Source organism: Coloeus monedula, assembly GCF_965178545.1.
Source record: "Coloeus monedula genome assembly, chromosome: 1".
Lineage (NCBI taxonomy): Eukaryota > Metazoa > Chordata > Aves > Passeriformes > Corvidae > Coloeus > Coloeus monedula.
This window is the reverse complement of record NC_138781.1, coordinates 29,001,128-29,024,260: the sequence shown is the minus strand read 5'-3', so window position 1 is coordinate 29,024,260 and position 23,133 is coordinate 29,001,128. Positions and strand designations below refer to the sequence as shown.

The 23,133-nt window shown below is 35.8% G+C and overlaps 1 protein-coding gene across 4 annotated transcripts in view; it reads left to right on the top strand.

Annotated features, from left to right (window-relative positions):
* The window catches only part of DGKB (diacylglycerol kinase beta), a gene marked incomplete at its 5' end in the record, with an annotated part of 302,358 nt that overhangs the window by 44,863 nt on the left and 234,362 nt on the right, over positions 1–23,133 (top strand). For all 4 annotated transcript variants that reach the window (XM_082282403.1, XM_082282401.1, XM_082282402.1 and 1 more), the window contains 5 exons: positions 7,711–7,864; positions 11,082–11,222; positions 12,995–13,044; positions 14,375–14,449; positions 14,941–15,060. In XM_082282403.1, coding sequence (XP_082138529.1) covers positions 7,711–7,864; positions 11,082–11,222; positions 12,995–13,044; positions 14,375–14,449; positions 14,941–15,060 — 540 coding nt within the window. The remainder of the gene's footprint in view (positions 1–7,710; positions 7,865–11,081; positions 11,223–12,994; positions 13,045–14,374; positions 14,450–14,940; positions 15,061–23,133) is intronic.

The following is a 23,133-nucleotide window of genomic DNA, read 5'->3' as shown; positions in this document are numbered from 1 at the left end:
AAGTGTCATAGGTTAGCAAGCATAGTCCCGGAAGGGACGTCCTTGCTAAGGGGTGCTTACAGTTTCCTCTGGGAACTGACAGAACCTATCAGCTGGCCAGTTTGAATATGGACAATTCTCTAAGCCACTTAAAGTTGTGAACACCTCTGTGATCCACATTTAAGAATAGGCAAACTCCCCCTCCAAGCTCTCTCTCGTTTCCGGCGCTGGCACAGGTGGCTGCGGGCCCCGTGTGGGGGCCAGCGGGCCCGGCCAGGCCCTGCTTGGGCCAGGCTGGGCCAGGCCACGGCCATCCTGGAGCCATGGACCTGTTCCAGCCATGGAACCCCCCCCACTGCCTTGCCGTGGGCAGCCGGAGCGGCTCGGCTCTCCCCCCTCTCCACTGCGATAAGAAAAATTCAACATTCCAGCTGCAAAGCTGCAAGGCTGAGGTGAGATTAACCCTTTTACTGCTGTGAAGAGCTGAAAACCTGAGGGAAGAGAGAGAGGAGATGCTTAAAGCTGAAATTCTGTTGTGAAGCTATGATATATCAGAGTATCCTGTTGTAATTTCATGAAGATATGGGGGGTGGAGTGTTCAACTCGTAAGCAAAAGCACCTGCGCTGAGATAGGCAGATGCTGACGCAGCTGTAATTTCATGAGAAGTTTGGACAGGGAGAGATGAACCAGATGAGGACTTTTGCTCCAAACGGGAAAGGAGAAAACCTCAGTTCCTAGAGATGCTTCCAGAGATAGTCCTAACGATGAAGATGAGGAAGACCCTTTGCTCCCAGGGAAGGAGAAGGGCCTCTGTTTTTGTTTCTGAACGGCTCAACCTTAAAATTGTACCCCAAAAAACTTCAAGAGAGGACCCTCGAAAGCAGTTGCGGGAAAAGCTGCAAGTCGGGGGAAAGGACTCACACGCAGGCAGAGAGACTCCTCTTCCTAAATGGACTGAACGATATTTGGAAGTGGGCGGCTGTCTCATTGTGATAATGTTTTCATAGCATGAGCAAGAAGAGACTTCTCTTTCTAAATGGACTGAACAAGGTTATTATGGAGTGGTAAACAGACTGAACATCTTAAGGGTTGTCTTTTTACATTGTCAGTGGGAGAAGGGAGGAAGGTGGGGGGAGGAGGAGAGTTCTGAAGGTGGTGTAATTTTTTTTTTTCTTTCTTCCCTCTTTTAGATTTGTTAATAAACTTCTTTATATTCTTTCAAGTTTGGTGCCTGCTTTGCATTTCTCCTAATTCTTATCTCACAGCAGATAAACAGTAATGAGTATTTTGGACCAAACCACTACACTAAATTGGTGTTTCCGCCCGGTTACAAACCGAACCCGCGACAATAAGCCATAACCTTCAGAAAAATTTCCACCACAACACATTGGTTGGGTATGGGTTCTTTACCAAGAACAATTCAGTTGAAACTACAGATCTGGGCAAATCTCTCTATATTTGCTTAGTCGGACATCATGGCAGGAATGTTCTCATAGTATGTGGATATGTGGAAATAAAGACAGATTAGTCTGCTTTGTTTCACTAATGAAAACTGCTTCTTCTGTTTTTAATCATAAGAAAGTGTACAGTGAGTTATTTGCACTGATGGAATTTTTTGTATGTAATCTTTTCATGTCGTTTACATTAAAAAACCCACAACTGATAGATTTTTTGGACTAATGCATACATCCCTAAATTTAATTGTAAAATATATGCAGGATGTGAGATGACATGTTATAGTCCCAAGGTACTGAAGTACCTCATTATAATTGCTGTTCACTACTTCATTTAGAATTAATATATGGTAGTATGTATAGATGAATATTTATTTTTAGATATGCAATACATATATTTGTTCTGTTTCTTCTAGCGTAGGCATGGATCCTGAATGGGTTATTTGCTCTCTGAGTAAAGATAGCATCCAACTCTGTTATGACAATTTAAAAAAGAGAAGAAATAAAAGACTTGTCTCATCTATTTCCTTTAAAATTCACCTAAGCATCTTAAATTTTTCCATGTGTCCAGAAGTACTGCCTTAACAGCGGAAACGTTTTGGCCTCTTTTTTCATACATCTCTGTGAGTGCATGTTCAGATCACCTCATTCATAGGAGTTTATCAGCAATTTATTCAGTCACATTTTACAAATAAATATTTAAAAATTTTGTTGGTATAGACATACAGAAACCTTTTTTTTCCCCTCAGTGACTCTTCAGCTCTTTCTTGATACTTGGATGCTCTTTCGAGAAAGAGACACAGGTTTGAATTTCCTCAGGCAAATGGGAAATCAGCCAAGGTGACTTCCACAGGCGAGTTGTCTTTACCAGGAGATTTTTTTTTCCCCCCACAAGAGGGAAAATCTGTTACTTTTTCTGTGCTTTCAGAAGGAAGTGGTGGTCTCAGTTGCACTTGGTGCATAGCACATTTTTTGTTTTTGTAGATGATTCTATTTTTTTGTGAACGTATAAACTGAGAACCTTCTTCTCTGTGGCCAGTCAGTGATGTAGACCTCATTGTAAACTTTGGTCTGTTTCTTCTTTATCAGTTTGGAAGGAGCGTAGAGGGGAAAAAACTCCCAATACTTATGGAATAAATGCTTGTTGGAAGTTTAGGGCTAGGATTTTAATTTTGAAATTTTGTGGGTGGTTAATTAAAGGTTATGGATTTTCCCTGACAATTTATCATGTAGGAAATGATGCACATTTTTAATATCCTTATGCATTGAGTCATAGGGAGTCCAGTTCTATGTTTGCTTTCAGAAAAGATGAAAATTGTTTAATAGTTTGTACATTTTACTTGCTAAAAATAATTTTAAAGTTAAATTTCTGCAGTGTTGCTTATGTCTTCTGTTCCTTCTCCTTTCCTTTTCTCCAAGGTGGATATATAATTTTAAATTTTTTTTTCTTAATTTCAGGTATTTGGAAACATCAATAAAATCTATAAGTAGGAACTAACTACTTCTAAAAATATAATACAATATTTTATATTAATTTTATGGTTTAAATTAGCTGAAACTCAGTGGTGGTTTTAAATGTGTACTTCTCTGGACTTATATCAAAATCTTTCATTACCAAATGAAATTTTATTACCCAGTAATACAGAAGTCTTATTTTGCAAAGTTTCTTTTTGTAAAACATAAGAAAAAGAGTTCCAGTAAACTTGGTGAGTCAGTTTGACATATAAAAATATAAATTCAATTTTATATGATTAGTATAAAACCCTTTATTTTTCTGTGACCTACGGGCAAGGATTTTGGTACCCTTTTTATTAGAGTCAAAGCTAAAACTGCACAGATTTTTTTCTTCTTTTAGACTCCCTCAGAAGATTTAGGCCAAATTATTTGAAAATTCTTTCATGTTTTTCTGATTCAACTGTGTCATATTTTATCTCTTTGTTATGTTGAAAATTTTCCTGAAATCCCTAAATTTGTGATCATAGTCTCTCTGTGCCCTGATAATCTCTTGTGAAATGGAATGAATTAATTTATGTGCCAGGCTAATTGTTGTCAGTTTGGTGCATCCTCTCACGCTCTCATCCCCTCACTTGGGAAACGTCATGGAAAATGCCTTTGAAATGCTAAATCCTTCTTTCTCAGGTTCATTTAAATTCAGCTGGAGCTTCTGGAAGGCAAGCAACTGTTGAAAATTAAGCAATTAGCCTGCATGCTTAAGAAAACCACATCCACCATTATGGTTTATATATTATTCTGATGTTATTGATTTGAACTGTTTAATTAACGTTTGAGAATTCATTAGCATAAATAATTTGCAAGCCGTACCAAAATTCTCTGAACTTTTCATTTGAGAACTTCTGATAATGACAGTGAGATTTAAAAGGAAGATCAAGCATGATACATTTTAAGGTGGAAAATGATTGTTCTCTGCTTTCCTTTTTTTTGTTCTTTTGCTTACCAAAACATTGTACAATACATTTGAAAAGTGACTGGGGTTGGGGGAAAATGCTGGTAATTAAAGGAAGGGTAGTTCCTTGCTGCAGCATTTCCCTGTTTCAGAATGGTAAAGCTCAATGTGGAAAAAAGAAAAATTGTGTATAATTGCATAATAGAGAAATGACTATAATATTGTGTGTTGTTTCCTCTATTGTGAAAGTAGATTTAAATTAAGCTGAGCAAGTGTTTTTCATCTTAAAGTGCTCTGTTCTAAGTGAACCATACTCTGCTTGGTGAGAATGCTCTAACACCTCTGTCTTCTACAGTGCTCCTCTCAGGATTTCTTTTAAGAAATTCTTTCATTTTTCTATAAGTTATGTATATTACAGTGAAAGAGAGATGATAGAGAAGGGACTGAAAGCAATTTCAAAGTGAGCCTGGTTTTAAAAGATCACTCTTTTTCATTGTGAAACGCAATGGATGATCTGAACTACTCCTAGATCTGCCATATTCTAGCTTAGTTCTGTTATTTACTGTATATACATTTATAGAAACAAATATCCAGAAATGACTATACTATTTTAGATCTCACTTCTAATAGGATAATGTACACCAATTATGTTAGGTCCTCTAGAATGTTTTTCAGCTATGGAGTATTAGAATCACAGATTTTGGGGTTTTAGGCAAGAACCTAATCACAGGGCTCTACACAGAGATCTCCCATAGGCAGGACTAGTTTTACACATTCTTTGCATACAGCATGTGGTTTTGCATCTGCATTTTAAACATTTGCATCTGCCATTTTAAACATTTCTGATGTGTATTCAAGTCATTTGCCAACTCCTGACTAACTTCCGTTATAATTTGAAAGCTCTTGGATGTGGAACATCCAAACTCTGGTTGTATGAATATTTCTGCTTCCCTGGGGGAATACAGGTCACAGAGCATGCTAGAACAGGGATAAAGCACTTTCAGCTGAACAAATCTGGCTGTAGAACAACCTTTAGAACAACCACACACTTTCTGTTGTCCTTTGCTGAGCTACCATGATTGGTGGCAGTCAAGATGTCAAATATAAATAAATGGACATGGCAGCCAAGTCATGTGTTACTTTAGTATCTCTTGCCTTTTCTTAAGGTTTGGAGCATGTGTGGGTGGATGATGGCTTAAATGATAATCTGACCCTCTTTACAAAATATTGAAAAGTTTGAACATCTTTGAGAATGAGTCTTCAGGAAGAAAAAAGTACATAATTTCAAACTTATTTATTTATCCAATTCTCTACACAGATATAATTCTGAACCCAGAAGTGGAAAAAATGTAGCCTTAGGGATTTAGTTAGTGCTGACAGCTTGAAGGACCAATGCTACTCAGCAGTTTAAAAATCTAAGGTGGCTCTGAACTCAAAGAATATTTTTTTGCAATATATACATAAAATCCACAGACAAGGTAAATAAAGAAAAGATTAATGTAATGCAAAGATATTTTATATGTCCATCCATAAACCTTAGTTTAAATGGAGTTATGACTTGGGTTTAGTTTCCTTTTACACTTAGCTGTTTTTTTTTGTGTATATCATTTAGTGAAATAGCTAAGACACATTTCATTAATGCACAATTTAACAAAGCAATTTCACGTTGTGTAAAGTCAGTTGATTTAGTGATTAATGTGTTTGTTGTGCTTGCAGATAAAAAATGCAGTTATATAGTGTATATTAGTGTAACTAATTACCTGTTTACTTAGATGCTGAGACAAACCCTTTTGCTATTGTGATTCATAGTTTATAAACAGTGAACTAGATGTCAGTGGTTTTATCAGAGAGAAAAAATGTTAAGTTTGTAGCACGAATGAAACAGTGTATGATTTGCCAAAGTAAAAGCGCATGGCTGAAACTGTCTGATGACATAAAGATAGCAAGTCCATGTCCAAGGTGATTATTTCTGTTTTACACCTGTCTTGAGCATTGTGTGCAATTTTTTTCGGTCTCTGCTATTTTTGTCTTCAAGAGGTGAGTGTTACTGCTTTCTCTGCACTTCTTTCTCAAATGAGATGTTCTGTATTAGAAGCTCAGCAGAGAGACCATCATGCCAATCTTGCATTCCTAATAATAATAATAATAATAATGACTTGCACAAGAGCAGTCAGATTTTGCAATTTGTGTTGTTGGTGCCTCATAAGGATAATGATACACGTTTGAAATATTACCGTTCGGCAGTTAGGTCTTGATCTTAATGGGAAACACCTAATTTAATGTGCACATAAAATTTTAATGTCTCATAAATACATTGAAAAAGTAAAAGTCAAAGAAGTCAGGGGAAGAGAAGTCTCTGCTCCTAAGTCTTAGTTATATTAAAATAATAGCAAAAATTATTTATACTGATAGTTTGCAAATTCACTGAGGCGTTTTGAAAATTCAGTTTTGATTTTCTTTTTTCTGTCATGGTTTCCAACTGATTCTTGGTAGCGTTTTCCCTCCTTCCACATTCACTGTGATGATCTAAAGGAGTTGCACTAGAGTTTTCTTTGGAGAAATGTAGTCTTCCTGAAGCACGGGGAAATTTCTCAAAATCAGTTTTGTGGTATCATGTAGCTTTATCCCTTAATTATTTAATGATGACAAGTTGCTGTTCTGTTTGATCTATAAACAAGGTAACAATATGTTTTTTCAGATTAATAATTGATAAGCCGTTTTAAAATCACATGTGTAATGAGCAGCATCAGTGATAAATATGCAGTTGTGTCAATATGTTTCAGGATACCTTTATCTTCATTCTTGATTAGCAGGATAAAATGGGATCATAATGCTTTGCATTGCTGTGATCCCATTGCAGCCTACACCTTCCTTGAGGGGGAGGTGCTGAAATCTCCCTGGTGACCAGCAACAGGATACGAGGAAATGGAATGAAGTTGCATCAGGGGAAGTTCAGATCAGACGTCAGGAAAAGGCTCTTCACTGAGGGGGTCGTTGGTCAGTGGAAGAGGCGTCCCAGGGCACAGCTTGGTCCTGGCACCAAGAGCCACTCAAGGAGTCTGGCATTCAAGGAGCATTTGGATGATGTTCTTGGTTATATGGTTTAGTTTCAGGTAGTCCTGTGAGGAGCAGGGAGTTGAACTCAATGATCCTTATGTGTTCCTTCCGACTTGAGATAATCAATGATTCATTTTATTACTTGAAGCAGACAATGCTGTTTTAACAGAAGATAATCATCACTGGAATTTTATTAATTGGCTCTTACCTTGCTGGCAAAAGCAAAATCAAATTAAACTAAGTGACAATTGTTTTGAATCAACAGTTTTTGGTGTTTTCCCCTCTAAGTAATGCTGCATGTCTAAGCACTCTCATTTGACTCTTCAAACCTATTTGAGACAGGGTGATTAGTAACTCTTTGGCAAAGCATGTTGCCACCTAGGAAAAGACAGGAGACCGTCAATTCCCTGAATTAGGCGTCCAAAAATTCCCTGCTTTTTGTCTGTCTAATAATAGGAAAAGCTAAGACATGCTAAGTACATCCCTAGGAGCTCTGTAGGCGCCTTTGGTTGCTAATGAAGAAATTTGAGAGCACGGAACCTGATTTCAGGGTTCTGATATAAATGCTCAGAATTTACTTGGGTCTGTTTTATACTGTGCTCTGAGGTATTGCAGCAATACTGTGAATTTTCAAAGAAATACTTAATTCAATAATCGCTTTCAAGAATAGGTGTGCCAGTCTGTATCTTCAGAAATCAGTATATTCAAATACAGTACAAAGTTTTTGTCAACAGGGTATTATTTGATGGATTAGTATGAATATTTTTTTACAAAGCATTCAAAAATTTTTCTTGTTTTCTTCCCCTTCACTGCAGACAATTGATTTAGAGGGGTTCAAGCTGTTCATGAAGACTTTTCTGGAGGCAGAGTTACCAGATGATTTTGTTGAACATCTTTTTACATCATTTAGGAACAAAATCTCTCACTGCAGCCCATTAATAAAAAACAAACCACAGCACCTTTCTGGAGGTAAGTAATAAAATCAGTAATATAAGAGCTAAAGGTTCCCTCACTCTGCTGTTTTACTTCTAATAGCTGTAAATATGGAATTCTAAACTACACGTGGAGGGATTTTTGTTCTGGTGTTTGTGAAATTAGAGAAACTAACTCAACCATGATAGGAAATACTGTGAAAAGGAATGGAAATTAAGTGGTTGTGTCTTTTTAATTCACAATAATGATGCAGCTGAGACACCAAGTGGACATTCTTTGTCATGTTAATGCTAATCAGATTGCTATGGTTACGTGCTCTTGTTGCCTACTCTCCTGTATAAACACTTAGAAACCTTCAAACTTCATGCAGGAGGCTCCTGCTGGTGCTCAACTGTTTCTGTGCCAGTTGCTGCTGTTTCTCTTAATTGTCTAGGTGTGATTTTGTTGTTATTAATCCTACATACTTAGCAGCTACTGATATTTTAAATGTTGGGTAAGTGTTAATATATCCCTAAAAGTGATTTTGAGTTCAGGGAAAATAGCATGCAAAATAGTTTTAAAAACTGTCAACTACAAAATTTTATAAAACCTTGCTAAAGAAATTTATGGTTACTTTATGGTTAGCTTGAAATACTTGGTTTAGTACTTCAGCAGTTTGGGAAGTCTATCAAAATCCAGTACCTAAAATAAGAAGCTGGACTAATTTATTGAAGTAGTCTCAAATGCATAGACAAGGTACCAAATGGTTTCATGTGTTTATTCCGCTTAACTTTTCATTGACCTTTTCATCATGATTTCATCAATGACCAGCATCAGTAATAGACATGAACCACTCACCAAAATTTGTAGCTACTTTTTGCCTGATAATTCCAATAACAGCTGCCATTTAATGGTGCATGTTTATTTATTTTTCTGTGTTTTTCACATATATTTTCTGATTACTATTATTTAAAAAAATCATCTTTTATGACTCTGGTACTGTATATTTATGGTTTTGACGCTTCATCTGTAGGAGTGACAGCAACTGATATTAGGTCATTGTCAGATTTATAGCTAAATTCTGCCCTGTATAGTCTGTACTCAACTTTCTTCACTTACACTGTAGTTCTCTCTCTATATTATATATTAATATAATCAAATCTATTTTATGTATTTTATTCTTATGTGTGGTAAAATTATAAAAATGGTAATTATTATAACATCATTATTAAGGATGGTGCTGTCATTATTTTTGTTGTTTAAAATGTATGTTAAGTTTCTTACTCTAATGTTGCCTCCTAAAATTTTTTTCTCCCACACTAACTTTTCCCAGTTTGTAATGAGTTTTCATCTTTTTCTGTTACTAAGGACTTCAGAAATAATATAATGTAGTATGAGCTTCCACATGTGTTTAGCATAATACCGGAAGGACTGTTTGATAAATTGTTATATACAAAACCTGTTCAGAGAGGCAGTTCAGTTCACCTCATGCAAGAATTGTTTGGGCTTGAAATTTGGTTTTATATTTTAATTAAATTTCATTATTTAAACTAAATGTTTAATCCTGATAAATTGTAACATTTAAAGGGAAAAACTGTGCATTGGTATATTTTGATGTGCAAATGGAGATTATGGAAACACTTCTTTTGGGGTATCTAGTAAATTTTAAATGTTACCAGTATTGAAAAAAACCCTGACTGTACTGGAAAATAACTTTGTCAGAAATATTTGACATTCTTCTGCAAAATTGAAGGGTAAATGAGAGCTAGAGAAAATGACAAGGAAAGTTGCAGGGTTCATCAATCTGTCAGCTATGTGTTTGTTTTTCACTTAGTCTCTTTCTGTCCACTCATGTCTGTTTACAAATTGTATTTTCAGTTAAGGTGTCTGAAGAGAGATGGAAGCAGATGCCAGGTAAGCAGAAGGACTGGAAGTCATCTGTAAGTCAGAACATTGCAGCCAACCCTTCCCAGCTCTGATTAAGAAGTAATAATTTAACCTTGCAGCTGATGATAGGTTAAAAGATACCTTAAAATTTGTATTTCTTTTCATTTGGATTTCAGGACTATTTATTTTTGAGAAGAGCTATCCGAGGTTTTATAATCCTTTTTATTCTGGGAAAAAGATTTACATAAGACTGAAATATGAACTGTTTGTGTAAGTTGTGTGATTAAAGCTAGCATTTAACTGAATAGAATATTATAATGCCTTAGTTTTAGTGACACTTAACTGACATGCAAGCTCATTAAATAGAACATTGCCTTATTAAATATTTTTATTCATTTAAATATTTACTTTTAATGTTTATTTGCCTGAAACCACGAAAATGAACTTGATTCCAAGATATGTTTTTTGCCTGCCAGTTTGCTCTTATTTACCTAATTTTATTGTTTTAACGTGTATTTCATAGCATGTAGACCTACCTTTTAAAATATAGGCTTTTGAAGATGTGTCCAGATTGCAATGAAGTTTTTCAAGCTAAATTTAGGGGGAGAGGGGACAACCCTCAGTCAGTGAGAAAAGTAAAAAACTTGTAAAGAAAGTTTTGTTACTTCTTTCTCTGTGTTCTTCCCATTTTTCCCCATTTTGGTCCTGTAGATTCCAGTAATATCGTCAGGTCTGGTGATACTAATGTCCTGAAACAGAAAGTTTGGCAATTTTGAAGCTTTAATTCCAAGTGGTACGCTGGAACAGCTATTAATCACAATGTCTGAGCAATTATTATGACTATTATTTAAATTCTATCTTTATTTTCTCAGTAGTCTGTTACTGAGACTTCTCTGTGTTAAGTATGTGCTGCACTGACACATCTGGCAGTGTTTTTGGGATAACAATACACTTGGGTATTATAAGAGTTTTCATTTACACTAAAACATCTTCCATTAGCGTAGTTGTTTTCAATCTATAAATTAGATGAAGCTTCTACAAGCACAAGGAAGTGGATGCGGAGTTGGGTAGGGATTGTTTTTAATACTTAACATCTAGTATGGTAGAATAAAAATTTTCACCAAATTCTTTTGTAGTCAAATGAAATCAGATCAACACAAATTAAAAAAAGGTTATGCCATTCCTGTATCTGGGTGGGGTGTTTTTTTGGATAGTTAATTTTAATTCTACCTTTGCTGGATAAACTATGAACATGAATTGTTTTAAACTTTAAATTAAGAAGGAATCTGAGATTCACATAAAACAGAGACGAATGCATGCAAGAATTGTTTTCATTTTCTGCTTATATCATATGTTCAGGCTAACAAAGGCTATGGGTTATTTCCAGGTCTGAGGCTTAACAAGGGTACCTCTACATCCAGACCTCCTACTCCTGCCAACTCACATTTACCAGACATGATCCAGCTAAAAGATATTGTTTGCTATTTGTCACTGCTAGAAAGAGGAAGACCTGAAGACAAGCTAGAATGTATGTATGTTCTTTTTTAATTTTAAATATTTATTTCCATAAGTCATCAAATATTCTGTTTCTGAATTTAAGAACCAGTTTTGAGCAGATGGATTATAAAAATATGGTTCTGGGTGACCCTTATTGCAGAAATGATCTTTTATTCTTGCTAATGATGAGATTTTAAACTAAATTTGTTCTATCTAGCACTTGGTAAGATGGGGAGTAAGGATTATACATTCTGTAGTTACAGTAATCCTCTCTATACTGTCATCTCTTGATTAGTATCAGGTCTGAGAAAAACAAAATATACTGAGTATACTTAGAGATATATAGATGGGTGAATAACCTGTACTAAACATCCCAATTCAAACAAAGAATAGTTGCTAATATAGGCTGTGGGCTCTATAATATTACTAAATAGTGAAAAGCCAGTTAGGATCCAAGTCGGCATCACTATTGGGAAGGAATGTTGGACATAGGAAGCTAGAAATTACTTGTTTGGTTGTTTGGGTTTTTTTTCTTTAATTAGGAGCATGAGTCATGAAGGTGCAACACCACTACCTTTTAAAACAAACAAACAAACATAAAAACCCCTGTGAGGTTTGATTTATAAACTGGAGGAAAAAAAAGAAGAAAACCTGTTTCCTTATTGTGGAATTTTAGAAGCCAGATTTTCATGTGGCATGAATCATATAGTCCTTATTGAGATGAAATATGCTTCAATATACATAACTGGTGTGTTTATAACAGATCTGTGGGATCAGGCTTTCATATGGAAAGTAAATATTCAGTATGATAGAATGTGCAAACAGTAGGCTGCTTCTGCCAGAATAAGAAATCTGTACAAGGTTACATGTTGCTGAAGTATCTTGATGTTTTGTTACCTGTAGTTAGCTTACAGTGGCAACTTTGTACTGCAAGGTCACAGCAAATCCCCCAAGCGCCCTAAATTTGGTAATACTGTTTTGGTAACATAGGATTAAAACGTGAGAATGTATGTGTGAATGGTCATTCAGAACACAAGCAGAGAAAAACTAAGATCCAAGGACTGAATTTAACTTACAGTGTAATAACTGCTGCATGGTAGCAAGTTATGCCAGCCTTATGGGAGCTCTGAGGAGCTCGATGCACAAACCATGGCATGAAATGGAGATCAGTTGCCTCCCCTGGTGTCAGCAATAGGTACAAGGGAAAGGAGGAGAGACAGAGGAGCAGATGGTAATTCTAGTATGGGGATTTTCCATGAACTTCCTGCAATAGGAGCTGCATGGGTGAACGACTATGTTCTATATGATTCAGGAGCGAGAGAGCATGATCTAATATGTGTATGGTACTTAAGTATTTTGTGTATTGAAGGTCAATTGCATTTGCTACATGTAATTCTGGGCATGATTATTTTATGGGTTTATTTACTTCTTTGTCATACAGAGTTGAAATATACCACATATTGTAGCTTTTTAGTATATAAACTTCAGCTTGTACTGCACCATTGTATGCAGACTTTCCTGTTGATTTCAGTTGAATTCTCATTATAAATGAATGGTATTGTTTAACTCTGTCTGAATTTGAAAGCAGTAGATCCTGTGGCTGTAATGCAAATTCTAAATGCAATTTGTTTGTTGGGTCTACAGCTAGTCTGATCATTAAATGAAAATGTTAATATTTGTCTTTTCTTTGAAACTCATGCTTAGTTGTTTTGTGTTTTGGTTTGGAGTTGGTTTTATTTATGAAAAAGAGAGGTATTTGTTATGTATTCTAACTGAGTTGCCTTCTCTCTGTTTTCTTTTCAGTTATGTTTCGCTTGTATGATACAGATGGGAATGGATACCTGGACAGTTCGGTAATGTTTTCATGTATTGCATTGTAAGAGTATGTAAACATGGCAAAACTATGCAAAACTACATTAATTCAAATCAAGTTTATATTTACCTTGAATTATTAGAAGCAATATAAAATATAATCGATAAAAATTCATTCATTTGCAAAGTAATGCTTGAGTTTTCTTTTCCAATAAGAAATAGTGCTTCTACAACTGTATAAATTTTCAGTTGCTGACACTGCTGTCATGGAGTCCTGCTCTATAGTCTTCTGATTTTTAATCATATTACTGTAGGGGACACATTAATATGAGTCCAATAATTCTAGTATGCTGCTGGGACATATGTATGAAAACAGAATTTGTAAAGATTTCATTAAAAAGGGTAAGTGTGAGAGTCACACAGTGGATTTATGTGGAGAGATGTCATAACTTCCACGTTGTTATTAAGAATGGAGGAACAATATTAAGGGCAAAGTTTTGAGGAGTAGACCAACCAAATGCTTGAAGAAAAGTCAGAGAGATGGAAATGATTTTGAAAGATGTAACTATTTTTTTTTCTGATAGCTAACAGAAACAAGTGTTTTATTTGCAGTGTTCTTTTCTAACTTTTCTTTGGGTTTTTTTTCAACCTTCTTTTGTATCTACTGGTATTTGCAAGACAGCATAGAGTGGATTGGTAAGGAAGAGAAGATGATTGCCATAAACTGCAGGGAAATAGGGAAGCTAAATTATATACGGGTATAAAGCAAATACAGCACCATAATTTTAGGCAATACCAAATTTGAGTTAGGTAACTAGATACAATTGAGAATTCAGAATGGTTCTAGATAAGCATTTGAGCATGTTTACAAAGCAAAAGTGTATATATGAGTATAGAAAAGCCCTAGTGATACATTATCAAGGGAAATTGCAATACTGTAGTGGTAAGAAAATAAATCTGTAGTAGTTTACAGAATCCACTTTATGCCTTATTTCTATTAGAAGGTTGTGATTTATATTTGTTAGAGTGATGGAATTTAAAGACATTACATGACTGTATCACAGGGTGGAAATCAGATCATGAAAACATGGGTGCTTGAAAGATAACAAAGAAGGAAGTATCTATGACTACTTTCAATTACTTTGATTGTGGGGCTGTATTTCACCTCCCTGAATGCTTTGTAGTCCATGCAGGATGTTTTACTAGTAAGCAGATTCACTTGAGAATAGATTCCAAAGTGAAGTACATTTCATCAGGGATGTTGATGAAATAGTGCCACTGGATGCAATATAGTTGAATTATTAGTTGCTTGCAGTAGAATTTTTCTTTATAACCTTACATTAAATATAATACTTTTTCATTCATTTCTAGGAGCTGGAAAATATCATTGCTCAAATGATGCATGTTGCAGAATACCTTGAATGGGATATTACTGAATTAAGTCCAGTAAGTATCCATTTATCACAAATTTTTTATGTTGCTAGAGACAGCTGTCAAAATTTTGTGATATTTCATACTCACGTGGGATTCTATAGGTGAGTATGGTAGAAATGAGAATAGTCTGTGTTCCATTATGGCACTGTGAATTAGCACTTTTACCAGTATTTTTCTGGTTAAATCTGATCCATGAAACATTCAATAAATGTAATAATTAACTTTTATAACACAACCAGTTTGTCTCTGAAAATTTCTTAAGAGTGGGTGCACAAAGGACACAACTTGGTTTGGGACCTTTAGGTGTTAATAAAATGTAAATAGGAATATGACACTTCCTTTTCTGAACTGTCCATACTCATTTTACTACAGCTACCATGCAAGTAATATTTTTCTTTTTTTTGTATGAGAGAATTGGAGATCTGCACATGTCCTACCAAGCTGCTATATTAGAATATAATAATAATAAATTATAACTTAGGAAATTTTTCATTAAACTGTAGATTCTTCATGAAATGATGGAAGAAATTGACTATGATCATGATGGTACTGTTTCTCTAGAAGAGTGGATCCAAGGGGGAATGACAACAATCCCACTCCTGGTCCTTCTTGGGTTAGAAAATGTAAGTATTAAATAATAGTGTCCACTTTCCGCTTGCATATTGACTGTGGCCTTCAGGTTAGTTTCTCTGTGGCCTGAATGAAGAATGACTTTAATCCTCTTTACTATGGCTGAATGACATGCAAAGAATGAAAGTGTCTTCAGTGTCAGAGAGACACTGGCAAGTTTGAAGCACCACCTAATAAGCTGGCTCTGGAGCTGGAAGTTGTAAAAAGTGGAATAATTTTCCCTGCTAACAACATGCTGTTAATTCCTAGCTGCAGTATTATCTGTTAAGAGTGTTTTACTGCCCATGTATATGTTACAGCTGGCTTGGAGCAGTGTCTAGGCTTCTCAGCATGGTATTGGGTTGTGTGGCCTAACTGTACTGAGTCACAGAGCAATCTAGGCTGGAAAGAACTTCTGGGGATCTTCTGTTCCAGTCCCTAATTAAAGGCAGTGCCACAGATTGAATTATCCAGGGCCCTGTCAAGCCACCAGTGAGGTGGATTCTACCAGTTCTGTTGGCAAACTTTCCCCGTGTTAATTGTTCTCAAGGGAAAGAGCTTTTGTGCAGATGGAATTTCTTCTGCAGCAATTATTGCTGCCTCTTGTCCTGTCATGATACATCCCTGCGAAGATCTTCCATCTCTGTAACTACATTAATAAAGTATAGTAAGAAGCAATATCAAAGGGAACACTTGCAGCAAAGGATAGAGTATTGTGAAAGATGAGCTTATGTTCTCTACATTTACAACATCACATTAAAGATAATACAGATGTAATATGATCAATTTTGTACCAGTTCAACACAGTTGTTCTAAGATTGGCATGCTGTCAGTGCCACCTGCTGTCCTGTATTTGAGCTAATTTTGAACTCATGTATCAAAACACAGGTTTCAAATGCTTTTCTGCTATTGGAAAGAAAGCCTTTTCATCTCATCTTTTCTTAAGTAATTGTCACATATTGAATATAATAAATAATATTTATTTTCTGCATTTAGTGCTATGGCTTGAACTAAATCTAGGCTGCTGTAGTTGCTCTGTGCTATTTTATTTGCACAAAGAATGTTCAGATTGATACTTTGTGCAGGGAAATACGTAACAAACCAGTTTGTTGAACAGAAGAACTATGTCTTGCAAAATCTTATTTATTAAACTACAAGTAAAAAGTCTGAATTAAAGATAACTTTCATTGTGTCTGGATCATTGTAGTACTACTTCCCTAATTCTATATGTGAGACTGAGTAAGAAAAATGTCAAATTACTTCCCTGTCATCAAACAAGAGATCTTTGTCAGGATGAGTTCCATTGTTTCCACAGAATTACTCTAAACAACGGGCAGCAAATGCTCTCAAGCGAGCAGTATAGCAGATAACTGATAGTGATTTTCAGCACAGATTTTCTTTTATGACAGGTAGTATAGGTGGTCTGGGAGTACTTTTCTGTGTCTACATTTCGTTCTTTGTGAATTTGAAACTCCTTAAATTATGGCATAAATTAATGCAGGTCATTCTGTAGAGTTTATTTTCATATTAAAGCAAAAGCTGTTGGAAAGAAGCTATGTTATCAAACATTTTATCATTTTGAGTATTTTTACTAGTTATTAGATATTTATCTTGCTGCACATAGCTTTACTATGAAAATACTAAAAATACATAAATAGTGATCAAAATTCTGCAGCCTGTTACCAGCACAGGTCTGGGTTTCTGCCATCAAGAGTATTCCTAGTATTTGATGCATTTAATAGACATAAATGCTGAGTTGTGGAAAAAATATTATAATAGCATGCAAAATATCTGTATTATACATAAGTATTGTTTATGTGACGTCCATTACCTACATATGAGCTGATTTGCTAGTAATTTGCTAGTGATTTACTAGGATATGATTTTTGATGATGAACTCTTCAAAATGGCTCCTATTTTTCTTTTTATGTTTAAAACTGCTTAATTTTTTAAACCATCACATAATATTTAGAGAAAAACAAAATTTTTATATTTTTCATTAAACCATCAAAAATGTACTACTTCCATTTGTATATAGTTTGAATAAAAGTGTATGTTAGGACACATCCCTGTGAAGATCATTGAAAAGTGAAATCAATAAAGATAAACTCTAATGCCTGTCTGTTATTTAGTGGAAACTGATAGCATGATTTTGATGGTTTTGCTGCCTCTAATGTATTATCCAAACTCTTCATTCCAGTGCATCAATCCCGTTAGTGGGATGCTGTTATTTCTTTTGCATGCCGTTGTTAGATTTTGCAAACCTAGCTTCCCAGGTCTCTGCTTTTTGGGTGTCTATCTCTCTCCTTTTAGTTATGGTAATGAAAAGTAAGATAAGAATCTTTTGGACTCACTAATAAAATAAAGTGCTGTGATATCTTAAGGTTTTCCTCAAGCTGATTAGTATGCGAAAATAAGGGGCATAACCTACTGGATTATGCTGCTTAGACATGTCCAAGTAATCTTCATATGTTGAAAATCAGAGGGGAAAAAAACAACAAGACCACCTCCCACCCCCCCCTCCAAACCCCAAAGCAAAACCACAAAAAACCCCAAACAAAACCCACAAACAAAGAACCCACCAACCAAACTATTCTGTCACTTCTTTTAAGTGTTGGTTCTATGCTGAAGTTGGCAATGACAAAATTTTAAATCCAAGAGATCAAGTTCAGAGCTTGTCTAGTATGATGATGACAAAGTATTGTCACTATAGTTTATTTAAATAAATTATGATACCAGTGAAATGTTTAATTTGTTTTGGGTTGGGGTCCATTAACACTATATACTTAACTGTTTATAGAGCTTGTAGGAAGGATAGAAGATTCTCAGCTGGTCTAATTTGTTATGCTAATATCAGTGAAGCTATGATAATTTATTTCAGATGCAGATTTGTCATAGTACTTTTAGAATTCAGCTACATTATTTGTACTTAATCTTTAGCTTCCTGTAATAGCTATACAGAAAGGTCAGATATCATGTAAAAGTTCCATATTACATTTAAAGACTTTCAATCAGTTTTTGTTACATAGTGTATTAGATGATTTAGTCAGAATAATTGCAAAAAAAAAAAAAAGGACCATTTAAGTGAAGTATGGAACTATATTATTTAAAAATAAAAAGAATAAGCAAGGCAGTGTTTATGAGCAGTGGGGTTGAGATAGCCTAACCTCTCACAGGTTTCTGGCCTTTGCCCTCTGACCTCATCAGTAATCCCCTTCTGAAAGAGATAAGGGTGTTAGGCTGTTACTACAAGTATTTGCCGGCCACCTGTTATCAAGTCAAAGAAGTAACAAGGAAATCTGCCTGATTTCCTTCTGCTCACTCTCTCTCTCTCTGCATCCCCCCCCCACCCCTGCCCCCCATACCTTTTTTCTAGGCTTTCATGAAATTTTTACTGCCCTTCAAATTTATTTGAATTTACTAAACTAATTTAAAAGTTGCTGGCACAGTTTGGAGTCATGAAGATAATAGGAGAAAGAGCATAAAAAGGTCTAATTTCCCTAGGAAATCAACCTTAATATCCAGTTTGTTTTATCTTGCTGGGTTTTATGTTCTGTTTCCTCCTAAGATTTGATTTTGGAGTTGTTTTGAAGGTAGACTTTAGAAATACAGAGTTCTATCTCTGAGAATGTTCCAGGATAGAAACCATGTATTTGATTTTCTGGTGCTTTTGAAAGCAGTTGATGTTCTAAACAAACAATTTGGGTACAAGATAAGGAATTTAAATAAGAATTAATTGGTTCTTTTTCTATAGGGGTTCTGAGATAGATACACATACTACTTGGCAATTTGTTTTAGAAGAAAAGATCTTGGAATTGTATACATGTATATATTATATTGTGTATATATATATTACATGTATTATAATCCATTTGTATTGGGTGACTACCCTTTTTTCCAATTAGCAGTGTCTAAATGTGTTCTATATGGCATCTACTAAAACCTTTGTTGTTAAGACAAAGTAATTCTTACTGCCATGTTTAGTTGTTCCAGTTTCATGGAATTTTGTTTTGTAGAAATTCTCTCATGTAAAGTGAGAATTTCATGAAGAAAAAGAAAATGTTAACTATAGAGGAAATTGTTATTTGTGTGGTCTAAGTTTTAGTAATAAATGTATGAGGTAGTTTTTTGCTGAGTGTCACACTTCAGTCTGGAGTTTTCACAGTCCTCATCAACTTTCCATATTTATTTTTGCATCTTAAGCTAATAGTTAGTCTCCTACCCAAACACAAATTGGACAGATACATCCCTGCAGTACTCCTGATTCCTTTGGGAAGTGGTCTATTGCACATTAGTGACCACTAGGCTTTTTATTCTACTTCTGCACAGTAGAAACCTTTGAAGTTTCTGACCTTTTTATTTGCTTCTGCCTTAATTTAAGTAGATTAACATTGTAAGAGAAGGTGGAGAGTGACCTCATTGACTCTGCTAGCATCACGTAAAATTTCTTTTGTAATCTGTGCAAAAAAGGCCTCTTGATGGGTTTTGTCAGCCATTAGCATTGTACTCTGCTCTTTGGTAGGTGGTGTGCAATATTATTCTACCATGATTTGATAGAAGCACTTGATTTCTCTTTTAAAATAATTGCATGCCAGATATTTGGTCTCACTTTTCCTGTCACAAATGATTACTATCACCTCTGTCAGTGAGATTGCACAAAAAGGAAGAATAAACTGGAAGATAAATGCTAGTGTTTAAAGAAATCCTGTATTTTAGGGAAGTATTTTTTTCCTCTCTACTGGCCACTAGATGTCACAGTTGCACTATACCTGGTACTGTACAGTTGCTGAAAAGCTGCCCTAAGGTGAGAGAAAAGTTGAAAACCAGTAAATAGTTCATAGTCATCAATAATTTGAAATCAGGCCAATATGCCTTTCTTTTAAATCACTAATTGTAATTTTCAACCCAGTTCACCTTTTAAGTCAAGGTAAATTTTGGTGGAACAAACTTTTGTGTTGAATTGTGACTATATTTAAAGAAATCATAAGGAAATACTCTTAAAATGCTATTTTGGATCCTCAAGCAGCAAATACTATGCAAATGCACTCAAATAATTTCAAAAGCAACATTTGAAACGCTTTTGATTAAATGTGGCGTGGAATGTTTCAGTGGGAGTCCACGCTTGGGAATACTGCTTCTCATGTTGTATATTACATTACTGTTGCCATACTTTTTGAGCTGTGAGTGTGTTAAAATGGAACCGAGCTAGAGACTCGCAAGCATTTACAAGTCTGGAGTGGGATCTGTCCTACCATGAGTGAGCCCTTCAGGCTGAAGCTTGAAATGACTGCTTAACACCTGGGCAGTTTCGTAGACTTCTATTTCTTTTGTCCAGAGAGGAAGAAGGGCAATCAGGCCTTTTATTGTCCTGAGTGACATTTCTGCAAGTCCTCTCTGAAGTGTGGCAGGTGAGTTTTCTAGAAGGCCGAAGTTCCGGTGCACCATATGCTATTTCCATACAAACAGGAGGCAAACTCGAGCCCTCTGAACTGTAGCTCACTCGCTTTGTGCCGGCTCGTTCCCGGCTGGAGGCAGGCTCCCCGTAAGGGATAGGAGGAGCTGTTCGGGCGGTCTGGTTTGTCGGCACGGCCCGCAGAGGGCGCGGTGTCCCCGCTGTGGGAGGCTGCGGCGGCGGGAGCCGCTGCCGGGGCGCTGCTCGTCCCTCCCTGACCGCGCCGCCGACTCCCGTGCTGGGCTGGCTCCCGCTTCCTTGCGGAAGTTCGCAAACGCCTTTCCTTACTGCAGTCTCGCTTTTCCTTTTGTCTCTAGGTTGAAAAAAGCCCAGGAAAAGTCAGGAGTAACTAACCTCTTCTGTGAATAAGGTGTCAAATAAATGGTATTTCATGCAGGTGTACAGATTTACCATTACTTACATTTTAATTTCTGCGTCATCGAAGTCTCTGCAGATGACAGATGGTTACAGATTTTGGACAGGGAAACTTAATACTGTGGCTATTTATGAAGCTTTTAAAAACTATTTAATTTTCCCTCTTGTGGTCCTTTTTTTGTTTCTGGACAACTGCATGGATGAAGGCTGTGGAAGATTTTTGTTTTGTTTTGCTTTCTCAAACACACACACACACAAAATCTCTCTGAAATTAGAAGTGAGGAGCCCTCCCAAATAGTATGTCCCGTGAGTCAGGTTACTCCCTCTCCACTTGACCAAGAACAGACTTAAAACCCTTTCTTCCCAAAGGAAATTGAACTAAACAAAACATGATATGAATTCTTTGCTGAGAGCAAACCAAAGGAGTATAGAGTGTAACCGTATTTGTTTTAAAAGGAGATGCTGCATAGTTTAATGGAAACTCTTCTCACCTTCCCACTGACTGAACAATACCTAAAAATCAGTAATAAAATTGTCTTGTACAAGTCAAGTAAATATTTTTAAAATAAGTGGAAACAAAAGTAATCAGTAAAAGAATAACGACTACTCCATAACATCCTTCTCACTTGGATGCTCTTTATTGACTCTTCTCATAGAAAAAACTGAAAATTCTGGTATTTTAGACACTCTGTAGCTATTGGAGGAGGGCATGTTTGCTGGGATCAAAATTTATCAGTGATTTCATTACCTTTTTTAAGTCTCAAAATCTTGAAGATCTCTTTGTCTGCCTTTATACACAAATATCTGAAAAGCTGACATAAGTTAATATTAAAGCAGGTTAGGGATGTGTAGCTAAAGTCTGTGATAGCATAAAATTTTCCACTAATTCTAAGGTTGTCTCTTTTATCGTTGACTTGCTTTTTAAGGTCAGGTAGTTTTGGCAATCAAATCCATGGTGGCAGGGTCAGGACCACAAGTCAAGAGAACTGTTGTTAACAAAACAAATGTTACTATTGTCATTATGTTTTAAAGTCTCTGTATGACATATGGAGGCTTGATTTTCAGTGATGTGTATAATGAAATGAGGAAGAGATTTTTACTGTACCTGCCCTGCTTTGAGATCTTCTTAATGTCTATTTGTTTTTAAACTCTTTCTCAGGATATGGAAGCAAAATGAGTTAATGTCAGTAAATGCACTGATGTGTCAGAATTGTGGATTTCATTCATACTTAAAGACTTGCATTGAGGTGGCTTTGTTTCATATTATGTCTTTTTTTTTCTCTTGGCAGTGTTTTAAAAAGTTATGTGCATGCATAATCATATGCAGCACTTTATTGCTTATTTTTGGCAGTGCACAAGAGCAAAAATTTAATTTGCTCTTTTCCAAAAGTGCATTGTGTTTATGTAATGGATTTGCATCAGTTGCAGTCTGTAACACAGCTAAGTGTTTTAATTGGCAGAACACCCACATCAAGACTTGTTTGTTTTTCTGATAAGGAAAATGCCAGCTAAGTTAGACCATATGTTCTGTTCAAATAAGAAGCGACATATTCACATGTAATGGTCATTCTTTAAAAATAAAATGAAAAAGTAACACAAAATTAATATGGAAGAGGGGCAATTTTGTGCACAATTATGCATTTCTGTTAATTTTCATAACCAGCAACTATTTTGCTGAGGAAGGCTGGTCAGCTCACATTTTAAGTGCTTATGGTTTATGACTGTATCTGCTGATGACCTGAGTGATGTTAAAATTGAAGTGTACTGTTTTTTCTCAGAAGGGTTTACATGGTCTTTGTTGTCTAGTGAATAATTGCTTCTTTCAGAAGGCTTGAAATTCACATACTATATTGTAGTTTAACAATTCTTTTAAAAAGTGTGGAATATGGTAGTAAGATGGGAAGAAAAATAGAAGTTAGAGAGCTGTGTTTAATGAAATACATCCTCTTCAGCTGCCAGTCATGAAGGGGCTTGACAGGCTTCTAGTGCTTCACAGCTGCAGAATCTATTTCTGCTTCTTCAGGGGAAATTGGAAAACTTCCACACTCTTTGCCAGTGAGAATCCCACATTAGGCATCTGCTGTGCTTTTTCTGCAGAAAGGGGACCCTGACATTGCCCAGCTGTCAGAGATGGCATTTGAACTCCTGCTGATAAGATTGGGGGAGCTATTACTTATACTCTGATCCTGATACCTCACTGCAGAAAAAAAAAAAAAAAATTATCTGGCTTCAGTTCTTTTTGTTTCTAGGTTACTTGTAG